Raw genomic sequence first — 17,044 nt, 5'->3', positions numbered from 1 at the left:
AGTATTATATTAGTGACCCTAATTTAATTTATATGACAAGTTACCTGTTGCTCTTGACAAAGAAGGGCTCATTAGTTTTCCCAACTGGGGAGAAACTGGAAGGCAGAAGCTTTTTTGTTGCTTCGTTAGGATAGTGGTATTCTTTAGAAGTCCCAGTTTCCATAGATCTAGTTTCTAAGACTTTTGTCAATGTTTTCAATGCAACCTGAAAAAAAATAAATATATATATTTGTTATTATTTATTTGTTTGTGTGTGAAAGAACTTTCAACCTGGTGTCCCTATTTCGGTAATGCCATTACAGTAGGTGAACATAAAAAATAAATAAAAAGTTCCAAAAACTAAGCAGCTATAGCAGCTATACAAAATGTGTTGTGAATCTGCGATGCAACACATTGTGAGCTTGTAGATTGACTCTTTTTAACTACGGCTTAACTGGTAAATAAATAATTGAAACATTAACTGACATATTGAAAATATTTTATTTTATTTTATTTTATTTTATTTTATTTTATTTTATTTTATTTTATTTTATTTTATTTTATTTTATTTTATTTTATTTTAATTTATTTTAATTTTATTATTATTATTATTATTATTTTTATTTAAATACCTGTTTTTGCTCTTGATAGGACTGGTTTTCACTCTTTACAGGACTGGCTCTTGATAGAATTGATCTTGGTCTGGAAAAATACAAACTGACAGTTATCCAACTCCAACGTCCAAAGGAAAACTGATGTTGTATACAGTAAGTTCCATTAATTCCTTTGCCCCTACCTGTATATAAGAAGTGTAGGTTTATGGCTGCAGTACTTGATGGAGTCATGGGCTTCCATATGTAGCATCCCTGTAGCCTTTTCTCCATTGATCTCCAATATGACATCACCGGGTCGTAAATTTGCTTGCTCAGCACTACTGGACACATTCACCTACAGACACAAATATACAATTTTCCCTAAATGTTCGACCAAAATGAGAACGTTAGCATTCAAGAGGTTGAGTGTTTTTATACACTGCATATCAGTGTCGTTTTTGGCAGCAAAATTTGATTTTAGTTTTAGTCATAGTCTCTTGAATGGCTTCCATTTAGCTTTAGTCGCATTTTAGTCACCTGGAATGTCTTAGTGTTAGTCTAGTTTTAGTCGACTAAATATCATAATTTTTTAGTCGAGTAAATTTACAGTTGATATAGTCGAGTAAAATGTATTTTGTCGGGCCTTGATGCCGTCGTAATGGCTGATTTTACACTTGCTGAAAATAGCCGATCTACAAGCTCACAACGCGTCGCGCTGCGACGCGTTGTGAGCTTGTAGGTCGGCTATTTTCAGCATGCAACCAGGTGTAAAATGACTTATACTGGATCTCTTGTCCACTAGTCCCTTCCTAACATTTTAGTCTAGTTTTTATTTGTTGACGATATTGTCAGTATATTTAGTCTTAGTTTTAGTCATAATAACTTAGTTTTTATTTAGTTTCCATTTAGTTTTCGTCAGTGAAAAAAGGTAGTCGACGAACATTTTTCGTCTTAGTTTTAGTCGACGAAAACAACACTGCTGCATATAGGTTTTTCTTTTTACCTTGGAAATAGTCAGAGGCCTCCTGAATTCCTTGCCACCAGACAGACGAAAGCCCCATGGTGGATGTCCATCAAGTGTCACCACTAGTGATGTCATCTGAATAAATGACATCACCTCCAGAAACAATGGTGCACTGTGCAGGACTGATCTTATAATTTCTATACCTGTACGTTAGTCTTCCTTTTTTCCTCGATTATCCACTGCAAGTATAGTAACCAGACACAGCAACTGCACTGAATGAATGCAGTCGGGTCTTCATGCACTTGTAAGATATGGAACCTCCACCCAAAACGTCTGTACATCATGTTCTCTATACTGTAGATTTTATCTGAGGCTCTAAATTAGGTAGAGTAAGTGAATATGGGGTCACAGCAACTACATTTACCCATTACAGTAAAAGGCAAGACTCTCTATTCCCAGAATCACTTTTTAATTTACTGTCCACTAAGTTCACAAGAAATGGGATCAACAGCAGGAACAATCATTTTATTAACAGCCATGAGGATACTGGAAATAATCTCTATTCATATTTACACATTTGCACAGCAGATTTGACCAGAAACATGCAATTATTTAGATTTGTATTATTATTCAGATACTATACTAGGTGAGACTAAAATGTTACAGTGTGGTAAAATGTCATATGGTACAATACTTCAGTCAATGGCAATTATTAACAAGCACAATATAATAATGATAGTTAAGTACTCTAATTTACATTTATGAACTTTGGATCATTCTACAGTAGCTGCTATCTGGCACTGTGCTCTTCACTGCATCTTAAACGTCAGCTTGCGTATGTAATCGGACAGCGGCAAAGTGGGCAGTTTCCAAACTGGGCTGTGACGTGGCTGACACAATGGGAACAGAGACACCGATGGCCGCATGGAAGAGTCTCACACGCAGTTGCAGAGCGACACACCACACACTCCTCATGGGATTGTGTGCCTGGAGGAAGTCAAATCAGTACACTGTCAAATCTGAATGTTTATGACCTAGTAGTATAACCTTGCACACCTTCAAGCACATCAGGTGCTAAAGGGCCAACGGACACATTGTCTTGATACTCTGATAATCAGTCTGATATACTGATAATATTTAATTATCTTATTATTCCTTTTTTTCCCCTTGTATGTTGTTTATTATTGTTATCACTATTATAATATAATTATTACTATTATTATTGTGCTATTTTGATTGTGGAAACCAGAGCAAAAATAATTTTACTCTTATGTACTTCTGTCCTGTATACGCAATATGTAACAATCCACAATGTTAATTTAACTCTGAGAGTGTATAAATGAAATCAGAGTTACAGTTAATTAACACTGAGGATTTTACTGTGTATACCATTGTCACTGGTACACACATTCATTGGTATTATTACTCAGTTCATGTTGTATACGCTATACAATAGTAATACAATGTATACTAACCAGTGCAAGGAATGTGAGTTGAAGGATCCTTGAAGTCTTGAGGGCTACAGCAGACATCACCTTTGTCCACACACATGCAACTGTCTCCATCAGATGCAGGCGGGGATGGGGGAACTGGACAAGATCTTTGCCTCTTTTTCTTCAAAATCGCTTTCTTTTCTGTCCCTGTGGAACACAGAACAAACAGTTAATTTAAGTGATATAGTCATATTTCTGTCACAATCTTTTTATTTGATACACCACTTAAACCCTACTGTAATGTATAGGCTATAATTAATTGACCGGGGTCTCCCCAGTGCAGGGTCGATACTTGGCCGTCTCCTTTTTGAGCGGTGCACACCGCTCCAATACCGCTCCAATGACTAACTTTGTGTGTATGTATGAATGCGAGGCCTTCACACTAAGCACCATAACTAGTAACTACTGAATAACAATAAACGTATAGTTTTGAGTACAGTACAGAATACAGTACAGTATCAGGTACAGATACGGTACGGGGTCGTTGTGATGTAGTTGTAGGACCGAACGTGAAGGTAGCGCGCACGGCAGCTACACACGCACGCACCTCTGCACACGAAAGTCAACAAACAGCTCTACAAATGCATTGTAGAGCTGCTATTTAATGTTCACCCCAGAGTAGTGGTGCTTGCGCTTAACCCATTCTGGACGGGAACCCCTTTTGGTGTTTTAACTAAGCATTATGTTATACTTTAGCTATTGAAAAATAGCAGATCTACAAGCTCATAGCGCGCCACCAAGTGGCGTGCTACGAGCTTGTAGGTCTGCTATTTTTGAAAAATCGTAAAAATGCGGCACAAATCTTTGAATATATATTCTTTTAGAAGACTTTATTTTTATTTCGTCGTCAGGCCTTTCTCATGATATTATTGACTTACTTAAAAGCAGTACTGCTCGTGTCTGTCCATAGACATCTATCATGGCCCACAGAGGCTTCTTCACATCCACCCCCTGTAGAAGCCGGTATTTTAGACCACCTGGACCTTTGTACATCATCGCCCCTTGAGAAGTCACCCAGAAACACAGCTCTGCCCCTGGCCTCGTGTGGCTACTTGGCAGTGCACAAGCCCAGTAGCCTTGAGTCCCGATAAACTTAGGAATGCCTAGAACATAGGGAAGGTTAGGGAACGATGGTGGGGGTATTGAAGTAAAGCCCAACCGCAGGGCTCCGTTCCAGTGCTGGTCACAGCGCTCCACGCGCAAATGGACCCTCTCCTCGAGGATGACCGGACGGGTACTGAAGGCCAAGCCATTTCGGAAAGTCTCACGATTTCTCTCCACGTATCGGTTATTCATTCTCAGAGCCAGCTGATCTCCAAGGGCTTCTCTGTGGAAGCTCATTGGACCCAGGCAGTGCTGATGTCCACAGTTGAAGCTTGCATTGGACTCTTGTGGGAAAAAAGGGAGAAGCTAATATTGGTTACATTTTTCAGCATAAATCAATACATTTGTATTGGTACATTTCATGTGCAGTATACATTACTGTAGTGTATACAAAGTAAGAATCCAAAATAAAGTCATATACTCATAATCACATAGGATGTCTAGCTGCAGTGACGTTTATAACCAAAATGATAATAATCGATTTACCGTATAATAATAGTTAAATCAATTTCTTTTACAGTGCTTTTGTGATTCTGTGTAGTTAAAACTATTCTGACATTTCTGTCTTCTTTAGTGCCATCTATCCATTGTTATTTATTTCATTTTAATTATGGACCTTACAGCATGTATAGGCTGTTGTATTCGTCTCTGCCTTCGTGATATTTATATTTGGTGTTTATTTCTTCTCTATTCTCTCATAACTTGAGCTCTCAAGTTAATAATTCAATTTTATTTGTTTCACTCTCAATGGCCACTCTGGGGGCTCCAGTAGATTAGAGTTAAGTTGATTCTGATTCATTGTTCAAGGTTTTTTTTACTTCCAGTTTCATCATGACATCCTCTGTCCGTCCTTGAGTTATATGGCTTAGAAGCAAATGAGTCTCGTGTTTTCCAATAAATCTTCTACCTATCTGATAGGAAAGCTGCGGGCTATATTGCAAGTTATTTCCAGTAAATGCACAATTCATATTTACGGGAGATTACTCCCAATAATTCTATTGCATGTACTCATTACAATTAACTATATTTATTATGAATCTACTGCACCCCCATAACACTTCTAGCAAATCCTCACCACTTAAGTTAACAATGCCTCTATGCCATTTAGTTTAAGGCTATATTATTTAATCAGGGAACACCATTAAGAGCATGCTCTCTTTTGCAAAAACTAAATTATATGATATGATATGATATAGTACTTTATTGTCAGTTCACACTGAAATGTGTCGCAAGACAAATTTCAGTGTGAACTGACAATACATTACTATATCATATCATATCATATCATTTAGTTTAAGGCTATATTATTGACCTTTATTTAATCAGGGAACACCATTGAGAGCATGCTCTCTTTTGCAAAAACTAAATTATATGATATGATATGATATGATATGATATAGTACTTTATTGTCAGTTCACACTGAAATGTGTCGCAAGACAAATTTCAGTTTGAACTGACAATAAATGTAGTTGTGTTCAACGTAGATTCAGGAGTGGACACCACCCACTGCTCAACCCAAATCACTCCCATCCCTATCTCCTCGTCAAGTTCACCCGCGTCTCCACGGCAGCGCAGCCAATCACGCAACATTCCCCACAGCATAAATACACACCTCATATCATTACTTACCTGTTTGATACCGCCTCGCGCTGTCAGATCTCTCGAAACCATACCAAATCGTTTGATACGGCTCCGTGCCACCAAACTGTCAGGTAAAGCTCCTCGTTCTTTTTTTTTTTTTTTCCTCCTCCTCTCATTCACGTTACGTTCGCCTCGATCCATACTGTCAGCACTGCTGTTATATACGGTTTATAAAGCTAATACAGCAGTGCAAGTGAGTTCTCGTTACATTAGAGCACAAATTTAATCCGCGCGTTTTGTCCGCCGCTACCATGTCCGACGAATTCGAGCTCTACGCCTCGGGAGACGAGGAATGGTACGGCTCGCCACGCTCCGAGACAGCGTCGGCAGTCCCGGCAACAAGCGCCTCGGTCCGACCCGGTTCTAGCGCAGTCCAGGCTTCAGAACCGCTTTCTCCAGCACAGCCACGGGAGCCGCCATCCAGCCTTCCCGAGGCCGACAAACAACTCCGACCGTCCACCTCTCGCCACGGCGCTTCCGCGACCGGCGGATCGCAGGGGCGCCCGTCTTCTTCAACAGGCCGACCGTCCATTTCCGAGTGGACGGTCTTCCGCTTGCAGCAGACACTCGCGGCAAACGGTGTCCCGTTCCTCCGAACGGACCGCAAGGCCGATCTATTCGAGGCATACCTGGCTCACCTCCACCAGCCCCCAGCCACCGTCGGGGCCACGCCCACCCGGGCTTCTCACACCGGCTCCGCCTCCAGTCCCCTGGAGGCTCCTTCCCACCACCCCTCCCTCCCTCCTCTCCCTTCCCCCTCCTCCCGGCGCCGAGCGCCCCCTTCCCCGCACTCCCCGGATCGGCACTCAGAGTCGTATCCACACTCGGAGCAGCGCTTCGCGCCCTCCGCCCCTTCCCCCTACCACCCTCCTCCCCCCTCCCCCTCTCCCCGGCGCCACGCGCCCCCCACCCCGTCTCCCCCCCCCCAACCGCACGGACAGCACCGAGTGCGTCCCTCCCCTCTCCCCACCCCGTCTCCCCCCCCCCAACCGCACGGACAGCACCGAGTGCGTCCCTCCTCTCTCCCCACCCCGTCTTCCCCCCCCCAACCGCACGGACAGCACCGAGTGCGTCCCTCCCCCCCCCCCTCCCACCCTCCTCTCCCTTCCCCCTCCTCCCGGCGCCGAGCGCCCCCTTCCCCGCGCTCCCCGGATCGGCACTCAGAGTCGTATCCACACTCGGAGCAGCGCTTCGCGCCCTCCGCCCCTTCCCCCTCCCACCCTACTCCCCCCTCCCCCTCTTCCCGGCGCCGAGCGCCCCCCACCCTGTCTTCCCCCCCCCAACCGCACGGACAGCACCGAGTGCTTCCCACCCCCAATCCAACCCAGGCCCACGGCCAGCCCCAGGCTCACGAGCAGCCTCCCCCCCCCAATCGGCACCACGTGCACCCCCATTCGTCCCCATCCCAGGCCCACGGCCATCCCCAGGCTCACGAGCAGCCTCCCCCCCCCAACCGGCACCACGTGCACCCCCAATCGTCCCCATCCCAGGCCCACGGCCATCCCCAGGCTCACGAGCAGCCTCCCCCCCCCCAATCGGCACCACGTGCACCGCCGTTCGTCCCCATCCCAGGCCCACGGCCATCCCCAGGCTCACGAGCAGCCCCCCCCCCCAACCGGCACCACGTGCACCCCCAATCGTCCCCATCCCAGGCCCACGGCCATCCCCAGGCTCACAAGCAGCCTCCCCCCCCCCAATCGGCACCACGTGCACCCCCATTCGTCCCCATCCCAGGCCCACGGCCATCCCCAGGCTCACGAGCAGCCTCCCCCCCCCAATCGGCACCACGTGCACCCCCATTCGTCCCCATCCCAGGCCCACGGCCATCCCCAGGCTCACGAGCAGCCTTCCCCCCCCAACCGGCACCACGTGCACCCCCAATCGTCCCCCTCCCAGGCTCAGCACCTCATGCCCCCCCCGCCTCCACCCGACCGGCGCACCGCAGCCCACCGCTCGACCCGGGGCTACGCACCACCCAGAGGTCGCGGAGCCAGGGGCCGCGCATCCAGCCGGCGCCGCCCCGCTCCCGAACCACCCCAGTCCCCCCCCCCAAACCAACGCTCCAGGACGTCCCGTCGTCACGCACATCCACCCCCCTCCCCGGATGACGAGTGGCCCCTAACCTCTCCCCCCCCCCCACCGCACGGTCAGCATCACCCACCGTGCGCAGGCCCCCCCCGCTCCCGCAGAGCAGTTTTCCCACGCTCCCGCAGAGCTCTCGTCCCACGCTCCCGCCGAGCCTTTCCCCCAGGCTCCCGCAGAGCACCCCCCTCAGGCCACCTCATTTCCCCCCCACCAGTCCGCTCCTCCCACCGCCCACCTCCCAGAACCGGCTCAGCTCTTCTCCATGCTGTCTGCCCTCTATTCCCAGCCACAACCCGCACGCACGTCCGCCCATTATCCCCTCCCCACCCTTTTCCCCACATTTCAGGGACCCGGCACCTTCAGCCATTTTTCTCCCTCAGCCCCCTCCAACTCCCTGGCCACCGTCACCCCAGCCGTTCCCCCCCTGTCAGAAGCGACCCGCCCTTCCCCAGTCACCGCTTCCCTCCGCCAGCAAATCCTCAACGGTGCGTACATCGACCTGGCCGAACTGATCCAGCCCTCCATATCCGACCCCCTCCGCAATAGGGAAATAACCACCCCCTTCGGCCTCCTAGCCGAGCTTCGCCAGTCCCTCCCCTCCCGTTCCCGAGATCTCACCCCCTCAGAGTTCGCTTACACATTCTCCCTACTCAGGGACGTGATATGTGTAGTTTACCCCGGCCGTCGGGCCGAACTGGACCAGTACCTGGTCCTGGTGCTGGACCTGGCCATTCGGTTCGGCGGCACGGGGTTTTACAACTACCACATCCAATTCGCAACCCAGGCGGCGGCTCGCGTGCAGCAGCTCAACCTCGGCACATACTGGGGGGTCCTGGATTACGAGCTTTATTGCAGGGTGTTCGCGGCCAGGGCCTCCCTCTCATGTGACCTGTGCGGAGCTCCTTCCCACCCGTCCGCCGCTTGCACCACGGCTGTCCAGAGGGCCTCCAACAAGGCACCCAACAAGACCCTCCACAAGAGAGTAGAGGCCCCCGCCAACATCTCCAGCCACATCCCAGCTCTGTTCTCCCGCACCGGTTCGGCAGCCCCACCCCCCCCCTCAATTCCCAAGCCTGCACGTTCCTCCGATCCCGCCCGCACCTCCAATGCCCAAGACAGCAGAGGGAGGCCCCTCTTATACCAGTCAGGGCGACAGATATGTAACAATTTCAACGGATCTACCTGCGTCGCCGCCAACTGCCGTTACCTACACACCTGTTCGTTCTGCGGGGGACCTCACTCACGCACCACCTGCCCGCACAACCCCACCCCTTCATGGTTAGTCAGCCTCCTCAAAACACCAATCATCATCCCAGCCCTCGCCACCGCCCTCCGCAACCACCCCGACCGGCCGTTCGTCAACTTCCTAATTAACGGTTTCACGCACGGTTTCCACCCCGGCTTAATCGTCACCCCCACCACCTCCCACACCTGCAACAACCTCCAGTCCGCCATCAACGACCCCGACTCCGTCGACAGGCTAATCGCCAAGGAGGTGGAGGAGGGGTTCATGATGGGGCCCCTGGACTCGCCTCCCTTCCCCGTGTACCGCATCAACCCCATCGGCGTGGCCACTAGGAAGTATTCGGGGAAGAAGCGCCTCATCCTGGACCTCTCCTCCCCTCACAACACTCACGTCCCCAGCATCAACAGCACCATCCCCAGCCACGACTTCTCCATGTCATATCACACCGTCAGCAACGCCATAACCCTCATTCACCTCGCCGGTCACGGGGCACAGTTGTCAAAAGCGGACATCACAAATGCCTTCAAAGTACTGCCCCTACACCCCGACTTCTGGGCTTTCTTCGGAGTGCTCTGGAAGGGTTCCTACTACTTTGCCGTCAGGCTCGCGTTCGGATGCAAAAGCAGCCCAAAGTTATTCGACTCCCTTTCCAGAGCACTCTGTTGGATCCTCCTGAACAACCACCACATTCCCCACCTGATTCATCTCCTCGATGACTTCCTGATCGTCGAGCCCCCCTCCACCCCCCCAGCACACGGCATTTCTACACTCAGACAAGTGTTCACAGAACTCGGCGTCCCTCTTTCCGAGGAGAAAACCATCGGCCCGTCCACCACCCTCGAGTTCCTAGGCATCACGCTGGACACAGTCGCCTTCAAGGCTTCCCTCCCCTTAGATAAGCTGAACCGGATCACCCTCCTCCTGCACAACTACCTCCTGGCCCCTTCCTGCACCAAACGGCAACTCCTAGCCCTGCTCGGTCACCTCAACTTCGCCATGCGCATTATACCCCAAGGCCGTCCCTTCATTTCCCACCTCCTTTCCACCGCCAACTCCGTCCCCAAACTGCACGACACAGTCCCCATCGACCACTCCTGTCACACCGACCTTCGCCTCTGGCTTCACCTCCTCTCGCACTGGAACGGCATCACGTTCTTTTACGACACACTCACTTCCAACCCCGACGACATCCAACTCTACACCGACGCGGCCCCCTCACTCGGGTTCGGCGCCTACCACCAAGGTCGGTGGTTCGCGTCCGCCTGGTCACCCGAATTCCTCGCGTTCACCCCCCCCACCACTCACCCCTCCTCTGCACTCCACGAATTATATCCCATAGTGGTGGCTGCGCTCATTTGGGGTCACGAGTGGGCACAGAAGTCCATCCTCATTCACACCGACAACCAGGCAACCGTACACATCATCAATAAAGGCCGCTCCGACTCCCCCGAAATCATGCCCTTCCTTCGCCGTCTCACCTGGACCTCCGTCACGCACCAATTCATCATCCGCGCCGCCCACGTCCCCGGGCACGCCAATCTAATCTCTGATTCCCTCTCCCGTCTTTCCTTTCAGAGGTTTCGTCAGCTGGCTCCAGGAGCAGACCTTCATCCAGCACCCATTCCTCCATTTTCCGAGACCATCTTCCTCTGAACACCCAGCTACACCACCTCATCACGCAATCCCGTCATCACGCCCTCAACGGCTTCTCCCCCCGGACGCTCTCTAGCTACCTCACCGCCTGGAACACCTTCAAGAGGTTTCACGCGCACACCGGCATCCCATTCCCCTCGTCCGACGTCACCACCCTCGCCGCGTTCCTCACCCACAGCCACTCCAGCCTCCGTCTCCGCACCTCCACCCTGCACGTCTATCTCAGCGGCATCAACTTCTTCTTCCGTCTACTAGACGGATCTCCAAACCCGGCCACCTCTCATCCCCACCTCTCCATGCTGCTCCGCGGCCTACAGCGCCAGGAGATACCAGTCCCGCCTCGCCGCCATCCTCTGACGTCAGACCTACTCCTCCTCTGCCTACAAACTCTCCGCGCCGGCTACCTCACCCCTCAGATCTCCTCCACGCTGGAGTGCATGTTCCTGCTCGCCTTCTTCGCCTTCCTGCGGTGTTCAGAATTCACGTCCTCTTCATCCCGGTACGACCCCTCACTCCACCCGAGCCTGTCCGACATCACATTCCATTCCTCCGAAACCCTCACCTTCACGCTCAAACGGAGCAAGACGGACCAGCTAGGGCGTTCTTCCTCCATCCACCTCTTCAAGACGAACTCACCTCTCAGTCCCTACGAACCCCTCCTCCGCCACGTCACCACGAGACGATCCTACCACGCCAACCCTCAAGACCCCCTATTCATCACCGAGTCCGGCTCCGTCGCCACCCGGTTCTGGTTCCACCATCACCTCCGACAGGTTCTCTCCCTCTCCGGTCTCCCCCCTCACCTCTACTCCGGCCACTCCTTCCGCATCGGCGCCGCCTCCTCCGCTTCCAGTCGAGGCCTCTCCGACCACCTCATCCGCGTCCTGGGAAGATGGTCCTCCCAGGCATACCACACATACATCCGGTCCAACCTCCACGACGTACGCAACGCCCATCTCCAGCTAGGCAGACCGTAACGGCCACACTCCGCCTAGCCCGTCCGCCCAGGAAGGGGGTCCCCTCCTCCGCGGTCCTTCCCGAGGTTTCTCCCTCACTCCCCTCGAGGGAGTTTTTCCTCGCCCGACCGAGGGTCCAAGGACGGGAGGCTCCACGCGCCGGTCGCTAGAGACCTTCTCCATCCTCCGGCCCCCCCACGGTTCGTATCAGACTTTTTGGGGGCAGCGTCCGAGCAGAGGCGACCGACCGCTCCCGGGTGAGCAGGTCGGCCGTCAAGCTCTCGAGACTACGTCCCCATCCTCAGTCTCGCCCCCCCCGGGCTCCTCATCATTACACCCACATCTCATTTGTGCAAATAAATACTACTAATCTTGAACAGTGGTGTGGTTTCTTACTAGTGAAATGTAGTTGTGTTCAACGTAGATTCAGGAGTGGACACCACCCACTGCTCAACCCAAATCACTCCCATCCCTATCTCCTCGTCAAGTTCACCCGCGTCTCCACGGCAGCGCAGCCAATCACGCAACATTCCCCACAGCATAAATACACACCTCATATCATTACTTACCTGTTTGATACCGCCTCGCGCTGTCAAATTTCCCCCCCCTCCTCCCCAACTAACCCCCTCCATCCTCACCATTGCCCCGCTAACACTTCTCTCTCTCTCCTTCTCCTAGGAGCCCCCGGGGGGGCAGCGTCCGAGCAGAGGCGACCGACCGCTCCCGGGTGAGCAGGTCGGCCGTCAAGCTCTCGAGACTACGTCCCCATCCTCAGTCTCGCCCCCCCCGGGCTCCTCATCATTACACCCACATCTCATTTGTGCAAATAAATACTACTAATCTTGAACAGTGGTGTGGTTTCTTACTAGTGAAATTACTATATCATATCATATCATATCATTTAGTTTAAGGCTATATTATTGACCTTTATTTAATCAGGGAACACCATTGAGAGCATGCTCTCTTTTGCAAAAACTAAATGATATGATATGATATGATATAGTACTTTATTGTCAGTTCACACTGAAATGTGTCGCAAGACAAATTTCAGTGTGAACTGACAATAAATTACTATATCATATCATATCATATCATTTAGTTTAAGGCTATATTATTGACCTTTTAATCAGGGAACACCATTGAGAGCATGCTCTCTTTTGCAAGGACACCCTTGTACAACATGATCACAACATTAAAAAAATAAAATAAACAAACAAATACAAACAGCAAAATAAGCGTAAAGTAATTTTCAAACCTACTTTGTTAACTCTTCAGCTAAATGTGAAAAATGCATACCTTTACCGATTGACGTCCCCATACTTTGCTTTGTCTCTTCTTCAGTTAGGCTATGCTCAAGGAATGTAAGCTGATGCTACTGTATTGCTACTGTACATGCAGTTTAGCCCAACCCCTTTCAGTCTGAAATTATTATCTCCTTGTGTAGCCTAGTTTTGATTTACATCAAGCAAATATAGAAATAGCCAAATAACTAGTATCTATAGTTAAATAAGCTGTGAAATAATTATCAAGTTCAAACTTAAACTTGAAATGCACACCATACTTGAAGTACGTCCTAAAGCACCGTTATACGTGCATTTATCATTGATTGTAAGAAGATAGATATACAGACACAAAGGTTTTAGGTCAAAACTGTACAAATGTCTTAAACTAGTGCTATTTTACATTAGGGGGGGTGATTAATGTCTACCTGACTATAGGATAAATTATTGTCTGACCCTTTTGGAATTAATTAAGAATTATCACTAAATACAAAATAATTAAGAGGTGGACCCTGTACACTGTATGTTTGTCACAATTCTTTTTAAACAGAGATATTTTTACTCTCACAATTTGCTTTAATGTGTCACATTTCTCACCTTCTTCTTTTAAGTCATAAAAAGCACGCTGCATCAGCAAAGTTAATCTGTGCTGTTTAATATGTAACTTGCATAACACACACATACAGAAACTGAAATTAGGCAACAGCCGATTTGTACACAGGAATAGATTCTGCGTCGTTTCACAAGCTGTAATTCACCCAACTACTTATGTTACCATAAATATCATACCATATTGTCAGTCTGAACATATGAAGCATAATGCTTAAAGGTGCTGTAGTGATATTACTTTGTTAAAATGAGTGTTAGCTTTATAGTAAACATAGTTAGCCTTCAGTAATAGATGCATCGCTGTCTCTCCAGCTCAGATTTATTTTGTATTTCTTTTAGGTAAGGATACATCCAGTCAGGAGAGATTGATTTAAAGGACAACTTTAGTTTTTTTCAACCAAGGTTCATGTTTTAGGTTGTTATTAGAGAAAGTAAAAGATGAGCGTTCATTTTTCTTCATTTACTGCTTTCTTTCAATTTAGGGATTTTAGCGGTTTTGTATATGTAAAAAAAATACATATTTAGCCCCATGCTCGAATGCCCCCGCCCCCCTGTCAAAAACCGCTAAAATCCCTAAAACGAAAGAAAGCAGCAAATTAAAAAAAAATAACACTCATTTTTTACTTTCTCTAATAACAACCTAAAACATGAACCTTGGTTGAAAAAAACTAAAGTTGTCCTTTATTTAAGATACATACAGGATAAACTAGTGAAATTAAAAGTGATGAAACAAATACACAAGCAGACAAAATTGGAACTTGAACACAAGCTGATACATGATCTTGGGGTTCTCTCTCCTGATAGGATGCAATTTGAAACCCGCTTGAAGATTTATCTAACTAGAAATGCAAAAATCTCTATTCTCTGTGTGTACGTGTGTACGTATGTCTGAAATCCACTCGAGAACCGTTCGCCCAAGCCCACCGACTTCAAATTCCCCACAGGGAGTGCAGTGCCCGGTGTCCAGTCGGTCTGACCCACGGTTGTCCAGAACCGCCACAAAAGGCCTCTGCCCGGGCTCTTGATAGGGCCCCTGCCCAGTATCCATATATGGAGCCATGGCCTGTTCTGACATCATTCTGACGTCTGCATAGACTCCATATTTGGTCATGCCTGACAAAGAACTCCATATATGGGCATAAAAGGGACACAGACATAATATCTGGGTGGGGCATGCATTTCCAACTTGCATCGTTCCAAGTAGGCCAGTGCCCAACGGGCACCGCTGTAGAGGCTCCAACAGGCACCGCTCTAGTTCTTTCTATCTGTAATGTTTACTAAATAACTAGAGAGACGTGGAGACCCTACTGAACAAACACTATCAAAGAGCAAAGATGACCACACCCGTGTGAACCACTCAGTTCACACAGGTGTGATTTTTTCTCCTCACTGTGGTGTGTCCGACAACCTACCTCAAACCCTAACCTAACCCTAACCACGGGAGCAGCGCACGTTGTTTGTTCATGTCGGTCCGTTGGTGTGTCTAAGCTGCGTGTGCATCCCTATTTTACTTCTACGTTCCTTGAACTGGATTCATTAATGCGTTATTGTCCAACTATATTACAAGAATTATTGGGCCAAGAAAAACAGTAACAATAATGTTGACTGTTAATTATTAATTTTAATCACAAAAAAACACACATTAAACAGGTGGGATTCAGCCTACCATAACAGAGTTTTGTTTATCAGTTCACAAGTCCAGTAAAAGAAGAAAAAAATAAAAATGTGCTACACACAAGATTTGGACACAGAAATGTTTTGCTCCTGTGAAGAAGTAATGACATGTCCATAATTACTTGCGCAAGCAGAGCGTGCAAGTCATGTTTTCAGTCAGGTGCTACGATGCGCGTGTTTGGGGCCAGCACATGTTATGACGTCATATGCTGGCCCCAAGCTGACCTAACCCGTGCAGGTGTGTTTTTGTCATGCTACGAAGCATATGTCCCATGACGTGATGAAGATATGTACCAATGTCCCTTAGAATGCACGTGATATGATGTCATACGGACATACGGAAGCTGACCGTGCAGGTATGTTTTCCGTGAATCGTGATGAAGATTATGTACCAATGCCAGGGTATAATTGGTTGACGATGGTGACGTAATGATGATACGTTTCAGTGTCAAGTACATACGCATCAAACCACCCAGCCGATCACATTATACCACCAACCACTCAGAAAACTACATATACATACATATAGACATGTACACATATATGGACATATGAGCATATGACGTGATGAATATATGTACCAATGCCAGGCGGCGACGTAACAATGATTTTACCATACTTAAAAATACTACTTTTTTTCCTTCAGAAGCAAGGTACGTAGCAAATAGGTAAATCTAATAATTCAATATGTGAGACTAAGATTTGAAAGTTTATAGCGGTCTACAGCACTTGCACGCTCTGCTTGCGCACTAGTAGGCCATTTATGGCCTACTTGTGTGCAACAAGCAAGTAGGCACTCGACAGAGTGCAGTTCTAGTTAAACATATTATTACCTAAAATGAAAATGTTGTGTTTAGCCTATAGGGCTAGTCAGACCAGCAAGGATGGCAATGCTTGTCTCTGCCCATCAGTCCGAACATCTAACACTTTGATTCCCTTTACTGTCGATACGTTTTTGTAGGCTACTAAATGTAATATTTCAGTCATGGAAGGGGCGAGGGAGAGGCCTCAAAATCAGTGCACAGGAACGACAAATTCAATTTTGATTTATGCCAAAAGACACTGGAGTTTATCCCAGGTGTGCAGAAACCAAAACAAAGAGCAGAAAACACAAGCCTTGACAGTTCACAGGCTTGCTGTGTATGCCAGCAAACACACCTCCACATCTTTGGGAAATCCCAGAGATATTTTTTTCCATCATTCACCAGGGGAGTTCCATGTTAAGTTAATATTAACTTAAAGTGTTAAAAATGAGGTTATGGGTATGGGATAAACAGATTATTAACCAACATTATGTGCCCTCACATCCGACCCTTGGCAGGATTGCATCAAGTGCGTTGATGCACTTGGGCAGTATAAAGTAATCTATATTTATTCACACAAAATGCGTACAACTTTCACTTCACTTGCAGACTTGAGTCTGTGAACAAACAGAAATGTGCATAAACAATAAAAAACATTTTAGTTTCATGTTTCATGTTTCTCACAGAGTCACAGCATCAATGACCCCCCAGTGATTGTAACCAATCTCCCATATTTACAATAACCACAAACAACGTTTGTATGAATGAATGTATAATTAGAAGTCATATTAATTTGATGTATCAAAACTGATGACATTCATTGTAGCCTATGTGGTCAGACCCTGTAGAACATTACATTATTTCATTCATAGTGCTTAGTAAAAACATGTAAGCATAATTCCTGAAGTCAGTAATATCTATTTGGATGACCAACAATGACTGACTCCATAGTTCTCTTTCCCT

General features: G+C 47.9%; 1 protein-coding gene across 1 annotated transcript; it reads right to left on the bottom strand.

Annotated features, from left to right (window-relative positions):
* Positions 1–2,262: 2,262 nt before the first annotated feature.
* LOC306939679 (E3 ubiquitin-protein ligase NEURL3-like) lies at positions 2,263–5,885 on the bottom strand. Its single transcript, XM_079524338.1, has 4 exons — positions 5,764–5,885; positions 3,908–4,417; positions 3,012–3,176; positions 2,263–2,523 (listed from the first exon to the last, which is right to left on the bottom strand). Exons 2-4 carry the CDS (start codon positions 4,368–4,370, stop codon positions 2,363–2,365), a joined length of 789 nt encoding a protein of 262 aa, XP_079380464.1. The 5' UTR covers positions 4,371–4,417; positions 5,764–5,885; the 3' UTR covers positions 2,263–2,362.
* Positions 5,886–17,044: the final 11,159 nt, after the last annotated feature.

This window comes from Electrona antarctica, assembly GCF_951216825.1.
Source record: "Electrona antarctica genome assembly, chromosome: 16".
NCBI lineage: Eukaryota > Metazoa > Chordata > Actinopteri > Myctophiformes > Myctophidae > Electrona > Electrona antarctica.
The sequence above is the reverse complement of the archived record's forward strand: the minus strand, read 5'-3'. Positions and strand labels throughout refer to the sequence as shown.